Source organism: Gobius niger, assembly GCF_951799975.1.
Source record: "Gobius niger genome assembly, chromosome: 4".
In the NCBI taxonomy this organism is placed as follows: Eukaryota; Metazoa; Chordata; class Actinopteri; order Gobiiformes; family Gobiidae; genus Gobius; species Gobius niger.
Window position 1 is genome coordinate 12,915,821 of NC_136855.1, and position 26,300 is coordinate 12,942,120.

At 41.6% G+C, this 26,300-nt stretch overlaps 1 protein-coding gene across 1 annotated transcript in view; it reads left to right on the forward strand.

Moving 5' to 3' along the window:
• The first annotated feature begins 655 nt into the window (after window positions 1-655).
• The window catches only part of fbn1 (fibrillin 1), an 88,138-nt gene continuing 62,493 nt past the window's right edge, over window positions 656-26,300 (forward strand). The window contains exons 1-7 of the mRNA XM_079555138.1: window positions 656-713; window positions 799-1,172; window positions 4,249-4,331; window positions 7,562-7,660; window positions 8,923-9,018; window positions 10,166-10,261; window positions 25,203-25,400. Coding sequence (XP_079411264.1) covers window positions 895-1,172; window positions 4,249-4,331; window positions 7,562-7,660; window positions 8,923-9,018; window positions 10,166-10,261; window positions 25,203-25,400 — 850 coding nt within the window. The 5' untranslated portion in view covers window positions 656-713; window positions 799-894. The remainder of the gene's footprint in view (window positions 714-798; window positions 1,173-4,248; window positions 4,332-7,561; window positions 7,661-8,922; window positions 9,019-10,165; window positions 10,262-25,202; window positions 25,401-26,300) is intronic.

Sequence of the window (26,300 nt, forward strand, 5' to 3'; positions counted from 1 at the left end):
CAACAGTGCTGTGTAGGCTCTCAGTCGTACAGGAGTTGTAGTTGAACTACAGAGTAGAAAAAATGACCCAAGAACCTTCATCTATTAATACATATATTCAACAATGTAGCTCCTTTGCCATTGCAGTTCACGTAATGTGGTCAGTTTTGTTTGTGATAATCCATTGTCCAAATAAAGTAGCATTATGTATTGGCTACAGTATTTACTTGTCAACTAAACTAATACTTACGTAGTGTTTATCAAGGAGACACAGTCATAATTTACATAAAATATTGTTTCTATTTGTTGACTGTAAAGTTACCCCTCTTGAATGAAGCTTGGAGTGCAGATCTTCCCATGTGCATTTTTCCTCTCTACTTATTGTATCGCGAGAATAGAGGGCGGAATTGGAGAGAGAGAGAAAAAAAAGTTTTCGGGGAAAGTTGATCGAAGCTTGGATGAGTAAAGGGCTGTGAGCGCAGAGGAGGGAGAGAGCTTCCACCGAGTCTCAGCTCCAACTCCTTCTGCTTCTTATCTGCGCAAAGTCAACACGGCTCGCCTCGACAACGTTACCATGCGCGCCTATTCATAGCACCTTACCGAGGGGCTTCTTACTCTCACTTTTTACGGTTTCTTCGCATTTTGTCCAACTCTTGTTCACTGTTAATTTGAGCTGAAAGTGAAGCGAGGGGAGCACTGCTTGTCTGAAGCGGATCTCCTGCTTTGGAGACGAGGTAAGCAACAGGTTTTACGCACGAGACTTTAGTGACTATTTCACTTTTTACTATTTTTTTTTTTACTTTTCTTTCCCATTTTCAGCTTTGACTCCACATTGCAGAGGTCGTGTGTTGCAGGGGAGAAACTTTCCGGGTGACGTTTTTGCAAGCCCTGGAGTTGTAATAATTGGATAATAGAATGTGGTGTCGGACGCGGCTGCTGCAGATGGCCGTGCTGACTTTGGTGGTCGTGCTGCTGGGATGCGCGCAGCTCGGACGCGCGGCAGATGCGCCAGATGCGCCAGATGCACCAGAAGAGGTCGGTCTGTTGAGGGTAGACACTCCAGAGACCGAGCAGGGGACCAAGCAGCCCCAGCAGCAGCAGCAGCAGCAGCAGCAGCCCCAGCAGCAGCAACAGACGGCGGACTCTAGAGCCAGCAGAGCCAAGAGGCGCGGCGGCACGGATGTCCTGAGAGGGTAACGTGACTCCAATATAAACCCATTTCCTTCGCTGTGCGCTGTCACGTTCCGTCTTGTGAACTTGGGCTGTGACTAGAAACAGGTGTATGTCTGGGATGTCTCTGTTTTCTGTAGTTTTGTTGAAGAACCAGTCTATTAAAAAATAATAATATCAGAACTCATCACCAATAGGGGGAGTGGTGGGAATGGTGCCCAGTCCAAGTCTAGGTGAACAGGCCCTCTCAAACTTTTTGGCTTCTACCAGTTTGATCTAGAACCCCGAGCATTTTCTAAAATCATACAGAAAATTTCAGAGGCGGTGTAGAGTGTGGTCCTTACTGTGGGTTATACCACCTCACTTCATCATCACTCCCTCTAGAGGTAAAAGTTATTTAACTTTACCTGTCGTTTAGATAACTTAATGCTTAATTTGTTGGTTTATAAATCTAAAAAATGCCAAAATCTACATGTAAACACATCAACAACAAACAAATTTAATGCAGAAAATCGATGCCAGGTTCTGTGTGAGGGTTCACTTCTTTCTCTCTCGCTCCTTCCATCTGTCCATCCATTCATCCATAGCCTTGTATTTGGTGTGCGCTCCCCCTGTAGTGAGTAGATATAAAGAGTTCATTGGTGTCTGCGAATAAGCCCTGCAAAATTGGTCTGAGGTAAATGTGTATTTCTATAAACAATGTCAGCCTTTATACAAGTACATTATTTTGCATATACGGTATACGGTTTGTACTCACTAGATATCCTTTGACTCTTAAGAGTTGTTTAGCCCTGTTGGCTTGTAAGGTTTCCATTTAGTTTTCATGCAAAACTGAATCACTTTTTAGGAAAAAATCTTGGACAAACATTAGGATAGCAAGTGCCCATTTTAAACATTTTCAGGAGCATTAACCTGCAAGATGAGATGGAATATAAATGTCTAAATATAAGAATCACAGGCATTTCAAAGATCTCAACCACAGGGTTTTAACAGTAAATAAGTATAAGTAATATGCCGCTAGGCATGGACTTTGATGTTTGCAGAGGACATTTATTACCTAAACAATTGCTGCCTTTGCGATTTGCTCATTTCAGTGATTGAAATTGCAATGATGTTTCAATTGCTATCAATTCTGCTGCTCTACTTACTTGCACACTGGCCAAGCTGATGTCATTTCCTCCCCATGTTATTTTATCATTAGCAGCAAAAATGTACACGTGCTTCCTGATGTCTCGCTCATATGGTACTGTAAAACTTCGTGGCCTCTCAATTAAAAGCTACAGTTTGGGAACCAGCTGCCCCAGACCTCGGTGTCCACAGCGGGTCAGAAAAAGCCCAGCGTGTTTTCATAATGAACTGTGCGAGACCCACGAGTGACATTGTCGGGAAGTTTTCGAGCAAAGTTTGGTAATTAAATACTGGCAAGAAAATCACATTCCTGCTCTGTGTGATAATAAATTACATCTAAACAAAGGAGGCCATTGGCCGTGTGTGTGGAAGAGAGAGGGGCGGGAGGAGGGGAGAGGAAGGGGGGGCAGAGAGGGATGGAGAGAGAAAGAGAGAGGGAGAGAGAGAGAGAGAGAGAGAGAGAGAGAGAGAGAGAGAGAGAGAGAGAGAGAGCGCAAAAACACCACACCCCAGTTATGGATAAATCACATGTGCAGCTGTTCACTGTGGGTCACTGCTCTCGCAAGAAGCAGCTCAGACTTCGGGAAATTAATGTGACTATTTTACATTTTTAATCTCAAGCAGGAAATGCGTACGAAAAATGGACAGTGTTTAACATGTGGATATGTTCTCCGTTGCTTGTATAAGAAATGCAGTAACCTCTTTTTCAGTTAGCATAAGGGTTATCCAAGATAGTCAAAGTGTCTTGACATCTAATTGGCAATTAGATGTCAAGAATATAACTGTATAAAGTAAAGTTTGGGCACAAAACAACAACAAACAATGTTTCCTCAAGGGCTTAAGTGCCCTTGTTGTTGTGTCCTTGGGCGAGACACCTCAATGAAATGCCCCAACCCCTGTCGCATAGTGAGTGGTCATATAAACCTAGTTATATTCCTAAATCAGGGGTCTAAACTTTGGTTTCAACTCTGCTGCTGAGTCAGATGAGGGTTGGGTTTGCGTAAATGCACAAAAAATGATGCAAAGATAAAGTGAGAGTGTGCTAGAAAATCATAGGACGTAGAGGTAACCTCTGTGTCCGGTGGTGACAGAGGTAACAGCTGATGGAGGTTGTCCCGTCCACAGCTCAGCGCTCCACGGTTTTATTGGACAGACTTTAACTCCATTTAAAATACAGCATCTGGGTCAGGGGCATTACAGGCTGAGCACTGTATCAGGCCTGTCCACAGGGAGACGTATAACCAGACAGGCCACAAGAAACACGCACTATCTGAACCATCTGAACTGGAGAAGTGATGCAGCAACATAGACATGTTGGCTGCTCATATAACAGGAGAGCTCTCTAATGCATGCCATACTTTCTTTGTGTCCTTAGGCAAGACACTTTGCCAGAACAAATGTGTTTCATTCTATTATTGGATGACGAGACGACACAAATTAAATCACCAAAACTAACCTTATGTACAGTTTTGTCGATATCCAAAATGCTTTGCGTTGCATTATGCTCCTCCCTCAATCACACTCTGGTGGTGATAAGTCGCTAATGTTGCCACAGCTGCCCTGAGGCTGACTGACCATAATGTGCTGTCAAACTGCACTGCAAAACAAATTGTCTAACCATCATCTATCAGTCACAACCACATTCCTACATAAGTGAGCAAAGTGGTTATTTTCCAATGTCAGTATGAACATGAAGCTGAGATTGAACCACCGACCTTTTGATCTGTGGACCTTTGCTCTAACTTCACTGCAGCCTCAAAAGTGTTCAGACTCTTTTACAACTCCAGTTGTGAGAAGACCATCTGCATTTGCTTGTTTTTGACCAATAAAAAAGATGAATGTTTGTAATTTGTAGACTCAATAATGTACTATGTGATTCTGTATATTACAGTTCCATAAAGACTACCCTTCTTGTCTATGTTTCTCAGACTTTGCTCATGTGGATTCTAATTTCTCCTCTTTTTTCAACAGTCCAAATGTTTGTGGCTCGAGGAGCAACGCCTACTGCTGTCCCGGATGGAAGACCTTGACCGGAGGAAACCAGTGCATTGTCCGTAAGTGTCATCTCCACTTTCACATTGGACCAGGGCGTGTTCACTATGATGGCCCAGGAGGGGCACATACAGTTGTTACTATCAGGTGCCACCAGTGCCAGCCTATGGATGAAAAGATTGAAGCTAAATTTCAATTGAGTATTGAACACTTATATTTTCGGACACTGAGAGCAATTAGTCATTTTGTTATTTGTACAACTTATATTTTTTTATCGTGGTAAACCTGCTTAGGTTTGTAACTTAAGAAGAAAAGTATTGTTCAAGAGTCAGTTTTTCTTAATCTGTGCACAGAAAAATGTGTCCTATCCTCAGTCATGTGGCTCCGGCGTTTTGCGACAGTCCTTTTGACTTGGGTTTGGTCCTGGTCCAGTTCTTTGATGCACGTCTTCCCTCGATTCTCTCTCTCTATCCACAGCTTTTCCTGCCGCCCTGAGTTTATCTGGTAAAGGTTAAAATGGCAGAGAAGACAATAGAGGGACACAGACAGGAAGTAACTCACAATATTTGGTCTCCTCCTGGAGTTCACGGTCAGAATGTAGCGGAAAATCATCTGTCAGAATATGTTTTATTTCCCTGCTACAGTATGTACTGTGTGTCTGATGCAATTAGGCTGAACATGGAAAAATGTCAGAGGTTAAGACTCGACATAGGAATAATAAGTCATACAATTGTTGTTATAATGTTACCGGGGCTCGACATGACTTTTCCTTTCACTGAACTCTGTGACAAGTCTTTTCAAATTTTTAGCCACTTTGTGGTTTTACCCGACAGTTAAGATAGTTAACTGTCGGGTATCTTAAACTATCTCAACTATAATACAGACTTCATCTATAAGCTGTGTATGTATACAGTGTATGTGTCTTATGGCTGGAAAGGAATCCAGTCTTGCAGAAATATCATGTACATTTGTAGGTTTGCCATTTTGGGCATTTCTACGGATAAAATGTCTTATTTTTTAATTGAAAACATTGAATGAAAGTAAATTTCAAATAGACATCAACATGTTTTTCCCTATGTGTCTTGCAAGCATTTATTTCAGACAAATAAACAGCAGTCAGAACATTTTCTCTTCCTATACCCTATTCCGATTGTATTCCGAATATATTTACTTGTACAAATATTATTTTTGAACTGATCCTCTGACCAGAAAAAAAGTGCCTCTCAAAGGGAGTCCCACCCCCTGATTTGGAACCACTGGTCTAGAGTCAGGGGTCAGTGCTGGCTCTACTTTATTTGAGTATGTGGGAAAATCCAACTCAAAACATACTCAAAATACAGACTGGCACTCCTTATGGCAGAAATAGAAGAAAATATTAGCACTATTACAGCGCGATACGAGACATGGCCGTATAAGGATTTAATGGTTATAACCGTTGAAAGCTGGAGATGAAGTTTAGATCAAGTCAAAATTTCTCCATTTGAAATTACGCTCTGACATTCCGAGTTTATAAAGCCCAGACTGACAAGTTGCAGAGACGTGACTTGGATGGTTTCTCTCAAAAACAGTAAAAGTTTTGAAGACCATTGGGAGGCTGTCGGGAGAATAAGAAACTGGATCAGGCCTGGGTTAGAAGGACGTAAAATATATTTAAAAACAACAACAAAAGAGCTGCATTGAAACCCAATAGTTGGTGTAGCAGGACTGAAAGAGCCCATCCAGGATTTATAGAGTAGCTTTGCATGTGTTACTTGTGCATGTTTATTTTATTACCTGTAGTTTTGAGTATGAGCAGTCTACGGTCTGGAGAGAACATGTCCTATTCAATTTTGAATTGTTTAAGTTATTTGTGCCAGACCCAAGCCTGGATCTGAAAACCCATAGTTATCCAGACAGTGCTGACTAGCAACAATAGGTTTTGAAAAGAATCATGTTAAGGATTTATTGTTTCAATAATCCCTCATATTCAGTCCATCGCTCTTCCACAATCATACCTCTAGCCCACACTCCGATGTACGTTACACAGTTTTTCTGAATTTTACAGTCCAGACACCTTCACCAAACTTGTTCTGATCCTGTCTATCCCCACGCTGATTAACATATTGGGCAGCACATGCATGTTGTTTCATTTGGAACTGCTGCCCTGGTGACTGGAGAACACAAGAGGAAGAAGTGCGACCTCTGCTGACTGGTTTTACAACTGCATATTATAACATCAACTTACCTAGGGTGTTTTAGGACATTTCAGTTGAATGATAGAGGTTCCCAAATGGAGAGTCTGGACCCAAAAGGGCATGAGTGTGCCATGACCCCTAAATTAAGAAATTTGTAGTAATTTTTGATCATCAGCCTTATGCTTGAGTCATGAGGTCAATAGTTGGATATACTGTATCATGAAGTTGAAAGTAGGTTCAGAAACTACACCATTGTTACAACTGACAACATCTCTGGAATCAGGGGAGCATTGCACACTATCTGTTGTCACTTTATAGCATGGAAATGGTATAGTATCATGATCCTTAAAGCAGTAACTTGTTTACCATAATAAATCCTTTTCGTAGTCCCTCTGGTGGCAATACAAGTGTTAATGGAATGATTGGGGGGTCATTCATCTCCCCCTGGTGTCTCTGGCCAGAAAACCACACTTGCAGCTTTCCTGCCTAGGGGTCGGAGTCACCAATACACACTAATGGAATCACGAAGAAGAAGCTAACAGGCTAACGGGCAAAGCTAACTGCGGGCTAGCACCACTTAAGCAGTATTTACAGCCAAGTTTGAGTGAAAAAGATGATCTCCATTGTGTAATTGGATGTACAATATCCTTCTCTCCCTTTGTCTTTTCTCACAATGTAGTATTTACTCTCACGGACAATTAATGAGTAAAAAACCCTAACATGCTACGACCTGCAGTGGTGCTTTTGGCCTCTAGGGGCATGAGTCACTTAGTACTGCTTTTATATTTTTTGTCACCATTGTAAAAGAGATCCCAATCTCAACGGGCCTTTTTCTGGTTAAATAAAGGCTGATATGATATATAACACTCACTTTTTCTTCTTACAATAATATGGTTATATTATCCCTAACCTTCACCCAGGATGAAGAGTGTGAATTAGCAGGAAACATGGTTAGTTCCCTCTAAAGTAATAATCAGCAAACACTTAACAGTTTCCATCCTAATCCCAAGTTATTGCTGTGCTGTTAGGAATGGGGAAAGAAAGATGAAGTGACATTCCTCTGTTGCAATTTCTTTTCTGTCACAAGAATAACAACCAATCTTATGCCTCTGTTGCAGCTATCTGTCGTAGCACGTGCGGCGATGGCTTCTGCTCCAGACCCAACATGTGCACCTGTCCCACCGGCCAGATTGCCCCATCCTGTGGCTCCAAGTCCGGTCAGTCTCTTTCCACCCACAAACCCCCCTCTTGAAACGTTGTATCTTATACGCGCTGCATGCTTCAGATGGGTGTTGACTTGTTACTCGGCCAACAGATAAATACTCGCATATCATAATTCACGTCCGAGGAGGTATATGTTGAAAGGCTTGGAAGGAGCAGTCGAAGCACTCCCTTGTCAGGACATTTCTAACCGAGAGGATGCGTAATCTTAAGAAAAACATTTACAAAGCGGGCGAACAATCAGCATGACACGCGCTAACACTGAACAGCTGTGAGGAAATAAAACTACATACAAGTACAATGTTCTGCTACCCCCCCCCCCCCCCGGCATGAAATGACGGTAAATCTCCACAGATGCAAAAATGTCACCGCGTTTCGACACTGCAGACTTTTCACAAGCATTTTGGGGTGACAAGGGGAGCAATGAATACCGTGTAAAAATGTAAAGCATTGCAAAAATGAACAGAGCTGGCTCCAAAGCAGATGCGTTACAGTAATCCCCACTAAATAAACCACTAATGTCTTTAATGGTTTGACAAGAGGTCACGAACCATCTTTATATATTTGATGATCTATAAAGCTATGTCAGGAGACCCACACCAAGCCATAACTTATCTGATGTCACAGTGGCGCAGTCGGAGGCACATGACAGTTTAGTCGTTCATCTTGTAGTGATAAACTATTTGATTAAATGTGGGGTAAAGCTACATACCCTTGTTTAACAAAAACCTGTGTCCTTTTCTATTTCAGTGCTTGCGCTACAGTTTAATCATTTGTTATGCCTTACATTGAGGCCCCATTTAGAAATCTGGCACTCCATCCGTCTTCATGCAGTCTCCTTCTCCGCGCGCACAACGTTTGTTTATTTTCCCAACACTTTTCTCGCCTTCCCTGTGAGAAAAGAGAAATCGGACTTGCAAATCTTTAGACTCTGAGCCAGAAAATCTCCTAAAACATCTCTGGAAGCTGCCCCAAATTGCTGCAATTGATCCGTGTTGCAATCAGGTTTTTTTTTTTTTTTGGGAAGGGGGGGAAAGCGGCCAGTCCCGTGGGTTGTGGGGTGAGGCCAATGGGTGTGTGTGTTTCTTGGCACGAAGCCTCTCTCAACATCTCCCCTATATGTGCTCATCTGTTTGTCCTCCATAAATACTGTATATAGGAAATCATATCCGACTTCGACTCTTCGTGTGCACGTTTTCGGGAGGGGCTTTTGTTTTGCTTGTCATCTGATGTCTGCTTCTCTTGTTTCGACCCGCAGTCCAGAATTGTAACATCCGCTGTATGAACGGAGGGACATGCGCGGAGGACCACTGCATGTGTCAGAAAGGCTACATTGGAAACCACTGCGGCCAGCGTAAGTGCAACCCAGAGCGAGGGACGCCAAACCGCTGCTCAATTTTGGTCCCGAACGTCAAATTATCTACCACTGAATTATGGTCGGGCTGCTGTGTGCTGTTATTGTGTCCTCAAAGTTTAGATAGCTATGTCTCTGACCATTGTTTGTGGTAACTTTAACCAATTAGAAAGCAACAGCTGCTGGATGTTAAGGATTCTTCAGTTAGTCACACAAACCATTACACTAATACAAAGGCGCTTTTTAATTTTCAATTTAACATTTTTCCTTTTCAAAATTTTGGTAAGAGACTGAAAGGGTCATTTACCAATGTGCAAAGCAAGCAGTATCTGCAAAAGAGGAGTCATTGGTGCTTTTTTTTTAATTACTCATTTACATCCTCTCATTTACATCCCAAATTCTGCAATACACATGATTTCAAATAGTAAATTAGAGGCAACACAACCACAAAAAATTATATTCTATTTTCCAGTTTGAACTCGCTATTTAGCGACTGTCTTGATCAATGACCCCCAAAGTACAGAACAGTGTTTTGTGATGTTGCAGGGCTTTCCTCAAACTAGGTTTTGCTAAATTATTCAACTAGTTTTTGATTGTCATGATGCCACATAATACATTTATTTTAGAGGCTCAAACTGCATCATTTTCCTCAAGGCTGTCAACCTGATTTTTTTGCTTTAGAGACAATGTTTTGTGTTTCTTAAACCCAGTTCTTCACAGGGATCAGTTTAGAAGCATGTTTCACCACATTCACGGCGCAATAATGACATGGTAATGCAAACGACAGCAACTAGCCAGCTAAAGATCGATAAAAAAAGTTTTGTATTTAGATGCACAGCACACAAAGGTATTATTTTCACAAATATCTGCTTTCAAAATATAATAAAGGAAAAAAACAACCAAATCCATTTCTGAAAAAATCAGGCATGCCGCCTTTAACCTAGGTTTTTATTCAGGTCATGGCTTATTATGACAAATTGAAAATAGATACCGATGCAAAAGTATTAAACAGTGAGTAATTTAACTTTTGCTTGTGGTACTTGTTTTGCACATGAACAAACACTTGGTAAATGCCCCCTTTCATGTATTAACAACATCACAAGAATGTAAAGTGTAAAGCTTTGATATCTTCTCCCTGTGTTTCCAGCCGTGTGTGAGAACGGCTGTCTGAATGGAGGACGGTGTGTGGCTCCGAATCGCTGCGTCTGCACCTACGGCTTCACAGGCGCCCAGTGCGAGAGAGGTCAGGAGTGAACACACACATCTCTCTCTCTTTTTACGTCACACTGTAAGCTCAGCACTCACCACTTAAACAGCTGGCCTGACTTTCATACAAACACGTGCGGCTTCAAGGAAAACGTGACCCAGCCTGGTTTCTGTTGGAATCTATTGGCATCAACTTAACACGTAAATGTACTCAATACTCAGAAATGAGAGTAATGTGTAGACAGGACGGAGTAAATTGCATTTCAAAATTGCTGCAGCTGAAGGCTATTCATCGAAAGGCTACTCTGGAAACGAACATGGTCAGAAAAAGTATTACTCACTGACCACAGACCAGTATTTCTCAAACTGTGGGTTCCGACCTTGTAATTAATCATGATCCATTATTTGGATTGCGGCAAATGTCTAATTTTAAAGAAAGAAGCACAAACTATGTCAAGTGTAACCACTATGGGCATGTTTTGCACTTGTTTGAACCCAGGAGAAATCAATGTTTTTTTAATGGCAGGGATGTTTTGCATCAACTTTGTGGAGGTTTTTACCATGTTACAATGTTGTTCTCTCATCAAAAACGTACTTGCGCTTCTTTGAACGAAAACTAGCCTGGTCTCTTTTAATTGTAACTAATCCAGCGTTATCACAGGAGGAATATCTGGCTCTAGATAGTTTTAAAAAAAACGGGACCAGGCTTTAAAGTTGTTTTTAACATGTCTAAAGTCCAATGCTTTCCAATGGGGGACTAGCGGCCATATGGAGGTACTACAGCAATGGCGGCCCCTAGAGTCGTTGTCAAAAAGCAGAGCAGCCAGTGGCCATTGGTCAAATTGCTGATCAGCCTAGGGGTAGATATTTTGTTATCGCTGTTTTAGATCAATATTGCTTTTTCTAACAATGTGTAAGATAGATTAAAGATTATTACCAAATACCTGCAAAAAAGCATTAGGGTCAAGAAGCACATCTGTTGTAAAATATGTGCAATTTACAAATGGATATAGGGCATAAGGAGTAATTGTCTAAAGAAAGGAGGGACCATGTCGTCCTAATTTGTGGCTATTGTAATGCAGGCTGATAAAAGCAACAAAGTGATACGTATGTTGAAAATAGGATAGCTTAGTCTTTGTGGAAAATTCAAGCACATTCATTGATGCGAAGTATCTCTGTATTTTAGATTTAGACTTGCCTTCCAACAGCTTCAAGTCAATTCTGCAAACAAGACAATATCCATTTCCCTTCATGCCATGCCCTGCTTTGTCACGTGACCCTCTGCAGGGATAGGCTTGATTGTTGAAGATGTTGCACGTCAAAACCCGAGCTCTAAAACGACGATTATTTTCCACATCTGCTGTTGAAAGTGTGCTCTGGGGATTGTCATGTCTTTGGCTGTTTGTTCGCGCGCCGACCTCCCAACCTCCTGTGGTCCGCTCTTGCCTACAGTGAGTGAGGGCTCCAAAGTATACAAGCGCACGCAAACCGCAGGAACCGCTCGATCGCTGCGCTGTTGTGTTTGGGCGGGACGTGATGCAGCTTCAAACTCTGGGTCTGTGGAGGAGACAAACTGTGGATGTCTAAGGGGATGATGACCCTGGGAAGCTAATATTTGAATTCAATGTGGTTCTGTTAATTACTGGGTGCATTCTAGCAAGCGAAGCCAGATTTGTGTCAAAATGTAGACAGGGATTTAGATTGTAGATAGTAGATACCCATAACAAGGTCAGTGGGTCATTTTCATTATGCCCTTGAGCAGGACACTCCACCGGCCTTGTATGCGTGAGTGATCAGGGGTGGTCGGAGAGAGCTACCTCAGGGTAATTGAGCAGTATCCACTTTGGTTGTTGCATACTGTTTTTGCGTTCTTGAACAAGACCTATCTTCCAGCAATGTGTTTATGTTAGATGTTCTGATTCCACTGCTGATGATACAAGCATGGTTTATGATTGCCGGGTTACATTTTCCTAATTTATTTGGAGTTGGTTTAGATCTGACCAGTTTTCATATCAAAGAAGTGACCTTGCAAAGCTAATATTTACATTGACAGCGTTGCGGCTAATTGCTGCGTCCCCTTCTCAACCGCTCACATTTCAGACTCGTATCTGTGGACTTGGACTCGGTGGCGTGTTTTAGTAGCAGGATCTGGTTGCATGATGTTTTCGCGCCGGGCCTTATCTGCTCAAACACTCTTCGGGTCGATGCGAGTTTCCCACTGCTTCCTTTAGAGTCTGGGCCAAAATGTTTTTGCGACAGCGGAGACAGCCAGACCCTTTTCAGCACTGCTTGATATACAGCAATACTAGCCAATTTGGCACCCATGGCAAGATTTAACTTTGCCCCCCCCAAAAAAAATAAAATAAATAATAATCTATTTATATTTCTGTGTGTTTCTGTGAATTTCCTTGACCCAAATAGCTTTCTATAGGTTTTTTTTTCTTTCTGCTGTGTTTCTCTATCCCGGTTTTGGACACACTTTGGCTATGGAAGTGGCTAGTTTTATTTTATTTTATTATGATTGTCATTGTTAGATTATAGTATTATGAAACATTAAAATTAAAAAACATGTGCAATAATCATGAAACGTGTGCACAACAGTTATTTTGGAGGTGGAACTTCTGCTTCGAAAGTAAATTTACGAATTTTCACCGCAATGTCACATGGCTCCTTGGAGGTGTAGAAGGACCAGGGAGGAGTTGTTTGAGAGATCTCAAGGTTATGTCCAGAAATCGGCAATGTTGTAGATGGAAGGGATCTCCTTGGGTTCAAAAATTAAAGCACAATTCGGCGCCCCCTCCAGCAGATGGCCCCTCAAGGCGGCCGATTGGGTCGCCTATGCCTAGGGCCAGCCCTGTTGATATATCTGCATATATCCAAGCACAGGGGATAGGGAAATATCATACTTTAGCTGACAAATACTGAAAAGAGTTAAGTGTAGTATCTTTTTTAAGTTGGGGACCTTTGGCTTTAAATTGAGTTAGTTCAGCTGTTTTTGATTGATTGGACTTAATACTACTTAGATAACTTGGACCGTCTTGCTGTGAGGCGAGAGACCAACCACCCAGCCACTGTCCTGTATTTCCTTAACCACATTTGCTTTTGGATTATAGCTCCCCAGTGAAACAGGCACTAGCATCTCTTTCTGTGTTAAAGCATTTATGGCATGCGGTATGTTCTGTAAGGTCTATATTAGTGCAACATGATAGATCGTGTAGACATAGTTCATTACTAACACATGTCTCCTATGAATAACAGTGTAATTTGTCTTTCATTATTGCTGGCTCTTTGTTCTTTGAGTCTTTGAAGTTTTTGAACTGTCAGAAAGTCCTCAAAAGAATGGGTTTATTCTCTCCGGTGCAAAGCTGTGACTGGCTCAGGAGTACAAAATGTCTTGTTAAGTAAGCAAATATGGATGTTGGGTACTGTCTTTTTTTCCGTGCAGCTGTGGATTGGAGAAATATGAGAGCACTTTTCGTATAAATGTTGATAGCATGTGAAAAAGAAATGCCATGTTGGAAGGTTAAGGAAACAGTCTGTGAGAAATTTGAAGATCGTTTCGTGAGATGAACGTTTGATCGGGTCGTAAATGCTGCAGGCAGGCGGCAGTTCCCTCTAAATCATCTCCATTTGAGAAGAAGTTTTCTAAAATTACATGACAGGGGGATATGCATGAAAGTGCAAAGGTATGTTTGAATAGCATACATTTATCTCAAAGCATTGGTTGGGGAATCGGAAAGTCGCCCGTTTGATCCCAGCCTGAACACATACTGTTGTTGTGTGACACCATAACCTACTGCAGTCATAGCAATGTGGCTGGCTGCGACAGGAAGTCCATGAAAAGAGCCATTTGTCACATAGCTACAGCTTGAGGATATACTACAGAAGTTGTTCGGTTGCCTGTGTTTGTATGGGGTCAGAGAATGGCAGTGTTTCAGTCATGTTAGCCCCATGCAGGACAGATTTGGCCTTAAAACATGTCTGTGGGATGTTACATGCATGACAGGTGGAAGTCCTATCTCGCATATTTTGCCTCAAGTCCCACTGAGTTACACTGAGCAGTAAAGAAAGTCTGGCATGAAATATAGAAGTGTGGTTACAGTGCTCCAAAGTGAGTGAATAAAAGAATGAAACCACCAAAGAAGTACTGAGTGGAACATATTTTCTTTGGTTTCTTTGGTGCAACCAGGGGGATCTTTGACATAATATATAGACATAATATTATAGGTATTATAGGTATAAGTGTAGTTATTATAATAATATTGTTTTTGTATCTATGGAAAAGTAACAGCTTCAGATAATGGCCTATTTCCTATTTTTTTCTATTACGTACATTGGCAAATGATGTTTGTTATCATGTAAAATATGTGGTCATAAAAGATGAATCTAAATCTAATCTAAATAGCAGATAAATGATGCATTTATCCCGTGCTTAAAGGCACCAGGCAGAGCTGAGAGTGCTGGAGACGACCTGCTCTACCATTGGCGCCACTGTCACATATATGGTGAATGTATTGTTAAAGCATCTGCACTGCACTCTGTTTTTAAGAGCTGCATTCAGGGCATTTCTTTAAATGCTTAAATTATGTCCTGGTTCACTGGTGCAAGGGAAATTTCCTTGGCTGTGCTCCGTCACCTTCCACAGGAACACAAGCACATGGATCATGTCCACATGTAAAAGGGAAACGGCATTCCGCCAGGGCACAGTCTTTTTAATGCAATTTACAGAGTTCCATTATGCCTGGATTCAGTCAAATTAAAGTCATCTGTGTTATTTTTCCACTATATAGAGGTCAATTTTTAACATGCTTATATGTCAGGTTTTGGTTAGTATTGTGAGTGTCTGCTGACCTGGAGCCCAGCTGATATCAGTGAGAACAGCCTGGTATAAACCTCATCTTTGTCAAATCCAAATGTGATTAGGTTGGTATGTGAGATGGGCTGTCGATCGCACGTACGGCTCACTGCTGGGGCTGGGAATCCTGCAGCCATGAGGAAAAAAAACAGGGTGGTAGACGAAAAGAAAGGAGGAAACCATGGAGACCAAAACAATAGAAATAGAAACAGAGGCTTGGTAAGGTAATATTCTCTAACAAGAGTATATGTCACACGCCATGGGCCTCTGCTTTCTGTCAGAATACATAACAGGGATGTTGACAAGTTGCTACTCACCAGAATGCCAGAACTACTCACGTTTCTTCATGAGAGTCCTGAGCCTCCATTGCTGTTACATTGCACCTGATCTTTGAAAGTGTACGTGGCGGACCCAACTGGTACCACTCCAACGGAAACGGGCCAAATGTCATGTGGTAATCTCTGAGTTATTATCATTGAGAAAATTCATGAAGCGTTTACCCTCATCAGAAAGATGAGTGAGGCAGAGAGTTTGTTATTATTGGCTGGTCTTGACTTAAAATCTTGACATATTGAGATCAAATAATGCCAGTGAAACTTTTCGAAATATTTAATGGCTTTGAGGCAGAGACTAATATTCTCCTCCTGAATGAGCTGAACTTCCTAACCTGGTGGCATCTAACCCATTGGTCTAAGAAAACACGATATTGTGATGTACTTTCATCATCTTTGGATTTGCAAAGCAGAACTTTTTTACTTTAGTTTATACCCTTTGTAGCATATTGTGTTATTCAGCCGTTTGTGGAAAAAGTGCCCACCGTTTGCAGGTTACTGTGTATTATTAAACTAGCAATTGGAAGTAGCTATATTTTGTTTGAGCACTGGGTACAAAGCCTTTAACTCGACTTTTCCCTGGACAAAGAACACACTAGAAGGAAAAATGCTTCAATATGACGGCATGCTTCAGAGGAGAGCCCCCAGCCCAGCGCCGACACGTGAGCCCCGGCACAGCCCATCAGTCTTGGGTTAGTCAGCTGAAGTCTGGTCCTAATGCCTAACTCACTGCCTCCTGTCAGAGAGAGCGCAGCCTATCCTCCAGGGCCAGATAACAGGCGCAGTGTGCGTGTGTGTGTGCGTGTGTGTGAGTCGATGCGATTGTGTGAGAGCGTGCATGTGGATGTGCTTGAGTACGGGTGTGAATGTGTGGCCTGTTGGTCCAGAGAGGATGGAGAAATCTGCTGACAGACCGAGTGAGGAGGCCCCACCCTGATATGAGACATAATAACCATTAAAAGGAAACATATGAGGGACCAGTGACTTACAATAGAGCTGGCAAAAGTACTCACAGTCATGGTCATGCTTGTGCTTTATGCTTTGTACACTGTGTAGCTATTCTAACATATGCACAATGGCTCAAGTTGTACCAGGCAGGGGATCCAGGTCTTTAATATTGCATTGTAATGAGATTTGCCCCAAAATAATGGCAATTGTGTGATGTAGTTGTCGTTTTGTTGAATCTAATTAACAATCTAACTATTGTGCCATAATTCTATGGTGCTTGAAATTGTTTTGTACTTGGTTTATTTCGTTTAGTCGACCAAATTTTCCTACAATTTGGATCACTTAGTGCTTTTAAGAAGCTTTTTTTTGGTAACACTTTATTTTACAGTACCCTTGATACATTGTACCTAGCTACATTTAGTGCAATGTAATTGGCTCTGTAACAATCTGTTATGACTTTTACCTATGGGTTAGATACACAATGGAATCATATATATTAGTAGTGTATTAGGTAAATAATATAATAAGCCATAACTCTAACCTTAAACCCAAACCCTAAGGGTCTCGTGTCCTATTACATTATGTACCTATAAAGTACTAATACAAGTTATTCCATTGTGTATGTAACCCATATGTACAAGTTATTGCACATTGTTACACAGCCAGGTACAATGTATCAAGGAAGGTAGTGTGAAATAAAGTGACACCTTTACTTGTATAATTAATTTTTAGTTGTTTATGAGAATACAAGAAGAAAAAAAAGCACAGATTTATAACCCCAATTCATTTTTGGCAGTAGAGAAGAAATTGGATGGCTGTCAAAGCTTTGCAGTGAATGTACTTTGTACGTATTATTAGAAATACTGTGAAACCAGTAATTATAAAGCATAGATTAGAGGCTTCCTATTGTTTCAGACCCTGACAGTGGATCCTTTGAGATTTTGTTTATAAGGAATGGAAGGACCTCACTGTGCAAGTTTTTGATTAAATCGCCTTACAATTTCATGCATTATTCAACTAATGAGAATCACATGCACTTGTAAAGAGGAAAGCACCATTAGGACGAGCAGATTTGACACTAATTCCGGCTTTTGTGATTTGTTCATTGCGGTTTCCGTTTAGTTTTGATTAATCTCGCCGGGTTGGTGTTGTCTTCAAGCAAACTGCGGGCTCTCCGAGAGGTGTGTGCGGATTCTTTTATGCAGAGAAACATACTTTGGAGTTAATCCAGGAAAGTCTTTTGACCCACTTCCCGCCGGGCTTCCCTCCTGTTCGCACCGGGCCGGCTGTTGTTGCACACAGACCGAGGAGCGGAGCAGAGGAAGGCAGCGTTTCTATTGTGTTTGAGAGGGCCCTGTCTGCAGATACACAGACTCACGTGGCTGTGAGACTCCCAGCGCACCAGGGCTCCCACATTAATATGACTGAGATGGATGGAGTGTGATTCACTTTCAGGGCAACAAAACAAAAACATGGCATAAAGATATGTTTCAGATCGAGAGGGCGCAGACTGGGGTATAAAAGTGACTATCATGCTCGTGAAAAACTCACTCACAGAAAAGTAGCACTCTTTGTGGTCACTATTAACGTGAAAATAGCCAAATAAAAGTCAAAATAAATTATCAGCAAACTTAAAATCTCAAGTTTTAATAGATAGTTTTGAGATTTTACATAATGAAGGATATTTGGCATTAACCCTCTTTAAAAAATCCTGATATAGAAAGGTTTGTATGACCATGGTTCACTTGGCTGCTGTAGTGAAGTTTAGCAGCCAATCGTCAGAAGTGTCTCCCTTTTCAGAGGTGTTAAATGAAAAGGTGTTGGTGGAGAATGATTGGTGAAAAACTCTCACCTGGATTTGACTCACTGTAATGATCTACGGTTGCTGCAGTTTGACCAGCTCAGAGCCTGAAGATCCTGAACGACCAGGTCCTTCAATGAATTTCTTCCATTGGTGTGTGTATTATTGGTGTGCGACACTTGCAATCTCCCAAGTGATGTCAACATTGAGAGACGTGCGCTCAAGCTTGAAATTCTTTATTTAAAACACAAACAAACAGAGACGATGTTGCAATCGGTATCACAGGCGTAGCTGTCGGTGTCTCTCTAGTTGTGCATTTGCCAACTGAAACTATTGTATGTATTCCATTTTTTTTCCATTATTTACGTTTTATTACATGTATGTGCCTTCTCAGTATCATTTTATGTAGTCCACAACTTTTTTTATGCAGATTCTACTCTCTGCTCTACTAATAAATTTGCCTTGTCTTATTGTTGGCTTACAATAGAACTGCATTTCTGGATTTAGGCGCGTGTTTCTCTCACATTTGGCTTACATCGTGAAACTAATTGCTTCCAAAACTCTACCTAAACGTAGTGTTCTTGCACTGTGTCCAACTTGTGGCCTTTAGACTTCTCTGGCTTTATCTTTGGAGAAATAAAACAAAAGAACAAGCATCAAATAACGAGATATTAGAGTGCCTCAGAATGCCTCAGATATTGACACGGTTAGTTTGGTCATGATGTAGTTTTAGTTCATGTGTGGTTTAGTCCTTACATTCACAGTTAACATGGACAAATACAGATGTCCTCCATGGCAGGCTTCATGAATCCAAGACTGTCAGAGCCAATGTGACAAAATGCACACATTTCAAGTCATACAAAAAGTTCACACTCTCTCCCCTCACTTTCTTTGCATAGGTAGTGTTAGCTGCATTAACAGTCGCCGTTTGTTGAAGGCAGTGGGGCTTTGGCTGAGCTTACGGTGTGTGTGTGTTTCATTTCTCTCGCCGCACGTTTCTGTGTGAACTGCGTGATGGGTCCCAGATGTTTGAGACATGGGTGGATCCCCCAGCTGTGCGCGCTCAATGACGAATGCAATGACACCATTCTCCCCAGAGCAGTATCTGGCCGCTCCCCGCTCACCTCAGCTGACTGCGAAACATCACCCACATCGCACTATTGTATCCTTCAATTACTGCTGTGGGGCACTTGAGATTATCGGGAATTACACTGGGAGGATTAGACGGTGGGCGAAAACTTTCAAGTTAATAGGGAACATTGACTTGATGTAAAAAAGCAGTGAACGACGTAGGTGATTTTTTCCCCCCATATGTCATTGATATAATCAGTTTAGTGCAAGCTTTGTTTATGTCAAAAGAGACATATTGATTGGTCAAGTTGGAGCGGCAGTATGAGGCTGAGGAGACGTATTTGCCCACATGCCTCGTTATCAAACCAGCCAGTTGTTCTCAAACACCTCATAAAATACTATTGGTCTTTCCAAGTACCAACAGGCCCAGATTATAATCAATGCAGGACTAAATCCAGTCCACAGACAGTCTGAATTCGAAAAAAGTAACCTAAATGAAATAGTCTCTTTTTAAAACTGAAACAGCAGATTATCCTGTGTACTACCTGAAGAAGCCCACAGGTGGTCAGCAATGAAGTTAAATAATGTTAATATCTGTACTTTACTTGAGTAGTGTTTTTGTTGAGAACTTACTACTTTTACTCCACTACATTTGAAAGATAAATGTGATACTTTCTACTCTACTACTTTTCTGTAAAAGCCCCAAAGCAAAAAGTGATGTCTTTTTTTGAAAGCCTTAAAATACACTCTCCAGAACAATAGGATGTTTTTGAAAAATGTGTTCTTTCTACTTTAAATACTTAAAGGGACTAGATGCAAGTTTGCCATTTTATACTCACTACTGCCACCTCAGGCCATACATGTAACTGCACCTTCTATATTAAGCTCGTGGATGACGGCACTTCGGACCCGAATTAACACCTTTTTGAGTGCAGGATTTTAGAGGCAGTTGTGATGAACAGGTCTGGGCTCATTCTATACATTAGGACATTGTTGAAATATGTAGGGGGAGGAAAATACTTAATTTGAACATTTTTAAACTCGGTATAGTCCCTTTAAGTAAGTATTTTCTAGAGAAAATACTTTCTCTTAAATAGAAAATTCAACTGAGCAACTTTCTCTTTTATTGGAGCAATAGTTGACCACAGTTATAGTAAGCACATTAAATAAGTCAGGTTCCCTATAAAATACAGAGGTGACTATTGTAACAGACGCAGTGCTGTTTTCTCTCATACTTTGCAGGAATTGACTTCATTTGTCACATCGGGTGCCACACATTTAATCACCAAACCTCGGTATTGTAGTCGCCGTCCATTTACATTGTCTTAAAGTTTGTGAAAAGTCATGCTGCCGTCTCCACAGTCTAGTCTAGTAGGAGGGAATGATCTGACCCAGTTCTGCAGCACACGAGGCTGGAGCCAGAGGCAGAGACAGAGGAGCTGCACGTGAGCCGCTCTGAGTCTGGGCTCTGGACTCTGGGCTGGACTCCACATGGGAAACTCACTCACAAAGTCCCATTTGTTTGAGACGCCTGTTCTGCTGCTGCTCGACCCACCGCTTCCTCTCAGAGTCTGTTGTCTGCGCTCAAATATGGGAGCAATTTTGCCTCCGTCGGACGGTTGCGTTTTGTGGGCATTGTATTGTATTTGCCTGGTTATTACAGTGATAGGGTGATAGCGGCTGACAGAATGGACACGCTTTCCAAGTCCATTCTGTCAGTGTCTCCTTGGGGGGAAAAAAATAGTTCTCTTCAGTTTCAATTGCTTCAATTAAAAATAAACTCTTGTCTGTTAGTCAAACTGTGTGTTTCAAGAGGCCGCTTTTCTGCTATTATTTATCTCTATTAGCAAGTTTCAAGAAAGTGCTTTTATTTTGGTAGTACAAATACAATTTCCTCTGCTAACTGTACAGGGGGGTTACTATGTTGTTCTCACATCAAAAACATACCTGCAGCTGTGTTGTGATAGATAGATAGATAGATAGATAGATAGATAGATAGATAGATAGATAGATAGATAGATAGATAGATAGATAGATAGATAGATAGATAGATAGATAGATAGATAGATAGATAGATAGATAGATAGATAGATAGATAGATAGATAGATAGATAGATAGATAGATAGATAGATAGATAGATGCAAGGAAATTGCAACATCGTCGGCTACTCACATTCAGCACAGCACAATTAATAAGTACCAGTGGCTTCAGCTCCCAAAACGCTCCTCCACAGTCAGTTCCTACATATCCAGTAAATGCTTTGCTCACCTCGCAATCTCTTGCTCAGCTCATTCCTTTCATCGCGAAGTGAAAATACTCGTCATAGCTTCACTACAGCCACACACGCAGAGTTGTGGAAATTTTTAAAATCTTTCTTTCTTTCTCTTTCTTTCTTTTTTTTGCCGCTGCGCATCTAAGTGGAGCAGGGGAGGGGCTTATTTTAGCTCGCTCAGAAGACCAGGAAGGGAAGCATACCGAATATTTTGTTTCAAATGTTTTCAATCAATGTTGCATTTCCAACAAAGTGTAAGACTTTGATCAAGTATGCTTTTTGCATAGTACCCCCTCTATAAAAAACTTCTGGCTCCTTTTGTTCCCCCAAAATCGTATAGCTGTATTTTGACCACCTGTCTATTATTGGTCGCCATCGTCTGCCACTTTAAATAACCTTTTTTGGAATATTCAACATTCATTCATTCAACAATATTGCTGCTGGCTGAAAGATATGGGAACAATTTTTCTTTGGATTCGAGCCAGATATTTGGGGAGGTTTTTTTTTTTGTTTTATTTTGAATCCTCCCATTCCCCCATTGACTATATCAGCGCAGCCATCTTCCAATACTTCACCTGATACTGTGTTATTGACTCCGTCGGGACAGCGTTGCTAAGGCGTGCTGTCAGAGAGTGGATGACGTTTAAATAAGTCAGAGGGCGCAGAGAGATGGGGTGTCCCGCGGGAGAGATATTCACCGTCCGCTGGTCAAATGTAATGCTTCTAACACAAGACTGCAGCATATGTTTTAGAGGCACACCCATTAGCAGGTGACGTGAGAATGGTGACCTCGTCCTGTCGCAATTTCAATATTTCTTTTGACTTTTTGAGCTTTTCTTTGAGCACAACGTGACCCTTTGTACACTGCCTGACCAACAAGAAAAAAAAGTCACCACCTGGATTTAACTAACTGTTATGATCTGGGGGTTGCTGCAGTTGTTCGGGTCTAGACTCAGCAACACTGTGTACCCGGACAATGACATCAGCTGGCACGGGCTTATTCCAGGATTCATCGTCATTGGGAATCTTGGCTTTGCACGGTGATCACACTTTCTCATCGTCAATACAAAGATCGAAGTGAAAGTTTGACATCGCAGAAGCTTTTGGAAACAATCCCACAGCGAATCCGTGCTGTGATCAAAGCTAAAGGCGCTACAACCAAATACCAGAGCGCGTGACCCCTTTTTTTTTGCGGCGACTGTTTTTTTGGTCAGGCCGGGTAATTGACAGCGTATTGACTTAGTGGTTAGAGCATTTATCCACGGATCTATTTCTGACCTCTGCAGACTGTGTGAATGTGGCGTGCGAGTGAATGGTTGGTGGCGGTCGGAGAGGTCGATGGTGCAGACTGGCAGCCTTGCTTCAATCTGTCTAGGTCCGGTCCAGGGCAACTGTGGCTAGAGTTAAAGGAGTGAATGATGCAATACAAATGTGAGTCATGAAGAAGGCAAGAGGGCTTAACTATACACCAGCTACACTTTATTCAACTCATATTTCAGGCTTTAAAGTGCATGTGACAGGTTTTAATGCTTTTGAAAAAATGACTTATCTCAGTTGCAAGTTCATCAGTTTCATTAATTATCATTTTATTTCAGTCAAGCAGCAGTTTTATTTAAAGGGGCTAGATGCAAGTTAGCCATTTTATACTCACTACTGCCACCTCAGGTCATACGTGTAACTGCACCTTCTATATTATGCTCGTGCATGACGGCACTTCGGACCCGAATTAACACATTTTGAGTGACAGTGCAGGATTTTAGAGGCAGTTGTGGTAGGAAGTGACATAGCTAAAGGTAAAGTTTCATAGCAGTTTGACTCAATTGCCATTGACATAACATGGTTGGCATGGCAACAGTTTAAAATGATTGTCCTTTATCTATGTCAGTGTCAAGTATGGAAGTGAAACTATAGACATCACAAAAATGGCCAAACTAAAGAACGCTGGATACAATCTTCAGCAAAATCTTACATTATTTTTTTTTTCACTATCAACTAGCAAAAATTGTGTCTAATGTGTCATTTGCACTTTAAGGATCATTAAGGATCATTCCTCTGTAATACTCATCTTTTCTAACTGGCTTTTAATACTTAGAGCTCACTGAATTATGTCTAGGATGCAATAATTTTGTGTTTTATCTTTCTGTAAAGCACTCTGGTCTTCCTGGTGTTGTTGTTAAGTGATTTAGAAACAAACTTTGATTGATTGATTGAACGCGCCTGTAATTCAACCAATCATGTCCGGTTCCAGTAATTCCTGTAAAAACAATCCAATGACAGTAATCTTAACAGATTCAGGTTGTGTTTCTATGCTTTTCAGTAGATATAACACAGGCTCATATATAACACTGAAAAAGGTCCTGAGACCCACTTTTGGGTCCCGACCCACCAGTTGAGAAACACTGGGGTATAGTGATTCTTTCTATGGCCAGTTTAGGTAAATGCACTGTATAGTTCTGGCTATTGTTCTCTCTGTATCTATGAATATAACTCACTCTCACACAGGTATTTCAGGCAGACAAGTGAGTGGAGATGTGCTAATACCTACAGCAGACTGGATTGTCATTATGTAAATCCCAGCGTTGACTCGACACTTGAGCCGCCCACGACTCCAACTCTAAAAGCTTTTCCAGACCTGGCCCATATCTGTAGTTTTTGTTTTAGCAGACACACTCAAAGCACCTGAGACAAAGATTTCTCTGTAAAGTCGAGCACTCTCTCATTTCAGTCGCTGTACAATGCAAGTGAGTGGAGTGCAGTGGAGTGCTTTGAATTGTATATACTTGGCAAATACCAAACTGATTAAAGAAACGTGTCCAGGTTTGGTTACAAAAAGTAATTTGGTTAAACGTCAGGCACATTATGAAATGGGTTTGGCATATACAGGGGGTTTCATGAAAAAAATGGTGTTGCTTTGGCTCAAACTGAGTGCAGAGTTTTGTGGAGGTTATTTGGCTGGCAAATGTTTATCGATGGTTTTGATAGAACTGCAGGCCCTGAAAGTTAAATCCTTTATATTTCAATGAGGAAAATCAGAGCTTAAAGTACAGGTGTTTGGAGCAAAGTTACAGGAGGTGCTATAGCCATGCAGTACTGCAGTACTGACATGCTGAAATAGCCATCAGAACTGCATTTTTTTTGAGTGAAGCAAGCACGCAATGTTATTCTGGATTATTGGTTTTATTAAGCATGGAAGGAAACAGGAAAGTTCTGATGTTTTGTCATTCTTGCATTTGTTTAGCAGAAGTCAGAAGTTTTAGATTTCAGACCAGCCCACATTCACATGGTAGTTTAGCTCACCTAGATAATCGTTCGACTCGGGACCGGACGACTTGAGTTTGCATCCGCACGTGGTCATATTATCTTTTCGCACGGGGCTCCGAAATGCACAACTCGGTCAGCCGATGTGTGTCCACAGATCTCAATACCTCAGTCCTTATTTGGTGCATTTACATGAAAAACATTATTGTTGTCTCATCTATAAAGAACAATAGCCCAGACTACTTGCATACTGTGAGAATCCGTTTAAAATAAATATATTTGCGGCTCCAACGGATGTGTTAAAACTTGCCCTATGATCTGAATCTTTTTGTCAGGATAAATTGCAGACATTGTTTTCCAAATTCGTACAACATATCACTCGCCTACTTCAAGCCCATGTAGCACAGGACCCTAACAATATCTTTGCTTTGTCCCCGTAGACTACCGCACCGGCCCGTGCTTCGCCTCCGTGAATAACCAGATGTGCCAGGGCCAGCTCACGGGGATCGTTTGCACCAAGACGCTATGCTGCGCCACAGTGGGACGGGCGTGGGGGCACCCGTGTGAGATGTGTCCCGCCCAGCCTCACCCCTGTCGCCGAGGGTTCATCCCAAACCACCGCACCGGGGCCTGCCAAGGTAAAGTCTGCCCCCGCTGCTCCGGCTGCACTCTGCTTCCTCCTTCGGCTTCAAAGCTTGTTTTCGCCCAGTAATTTCTTCTTTTCTGCTCTTTTGAATTGTTACTGGCCCATGCGCCGTGTCTGGTGTGACAGCCAAGTGTGAAGTAGGTAGATAAATCAAAAGCTACGCCCAGGTAAATAATGGGCATGCATTTGGTTCCCGTAATTGATACAGTTAATTTAATAGAATTGTCAATTAATTGGTACTGGTGTAAGAAATATGAAGAGCAGTAGCAAACGAGAACCTTCGACACTTTGGATTTCTGATCCGCCGACGACACTTACGACCTGCTTGCCATGGGAGAACCTGCACCTGACCACAAAGATCATTCAGGTACTCAAACCCTCCACCACGATAAGGTTTCGTTTATTGCCTTGTGGAGTTTGCAACAGTTTTCAGTCATAGAGCAACACATATTTTATTAAAATATATGAATATACAGAGAACATTTTGACCCTGATTAAAAGAGTACATGCTTCACATTCATTCCTGACAGGTACAAGTGGTGAGTGGTGAGATTATGTTGTTTTTGAATTTTAAATGTTAATCTCCATTCATTTTTGAGCCTCTGCCAGTCCCTGTCAGCTCCAGCCCGATAACTCGCTCCGCTGGATTAGGTCTAATTGGTTTTAGGTGATGGCGGGAGGCCAGTCCTTCAAAAGAAATAAAGGATGGCATAGTGGTTAGTGCACACACCAAATTGCAAGAAGGTTTTGGGGTTCAATACAGGGGGATTCAGGAGGCAAAGTGGGGCCGGGAGATGTTACTTTTTACTGGAGGTTTAATAATTCTCACAAGTGAAACCTTAAGCCAAAATAAAAATGTGGAGAGAGGTTCAAGTCTCTGTCCATGCTCTGG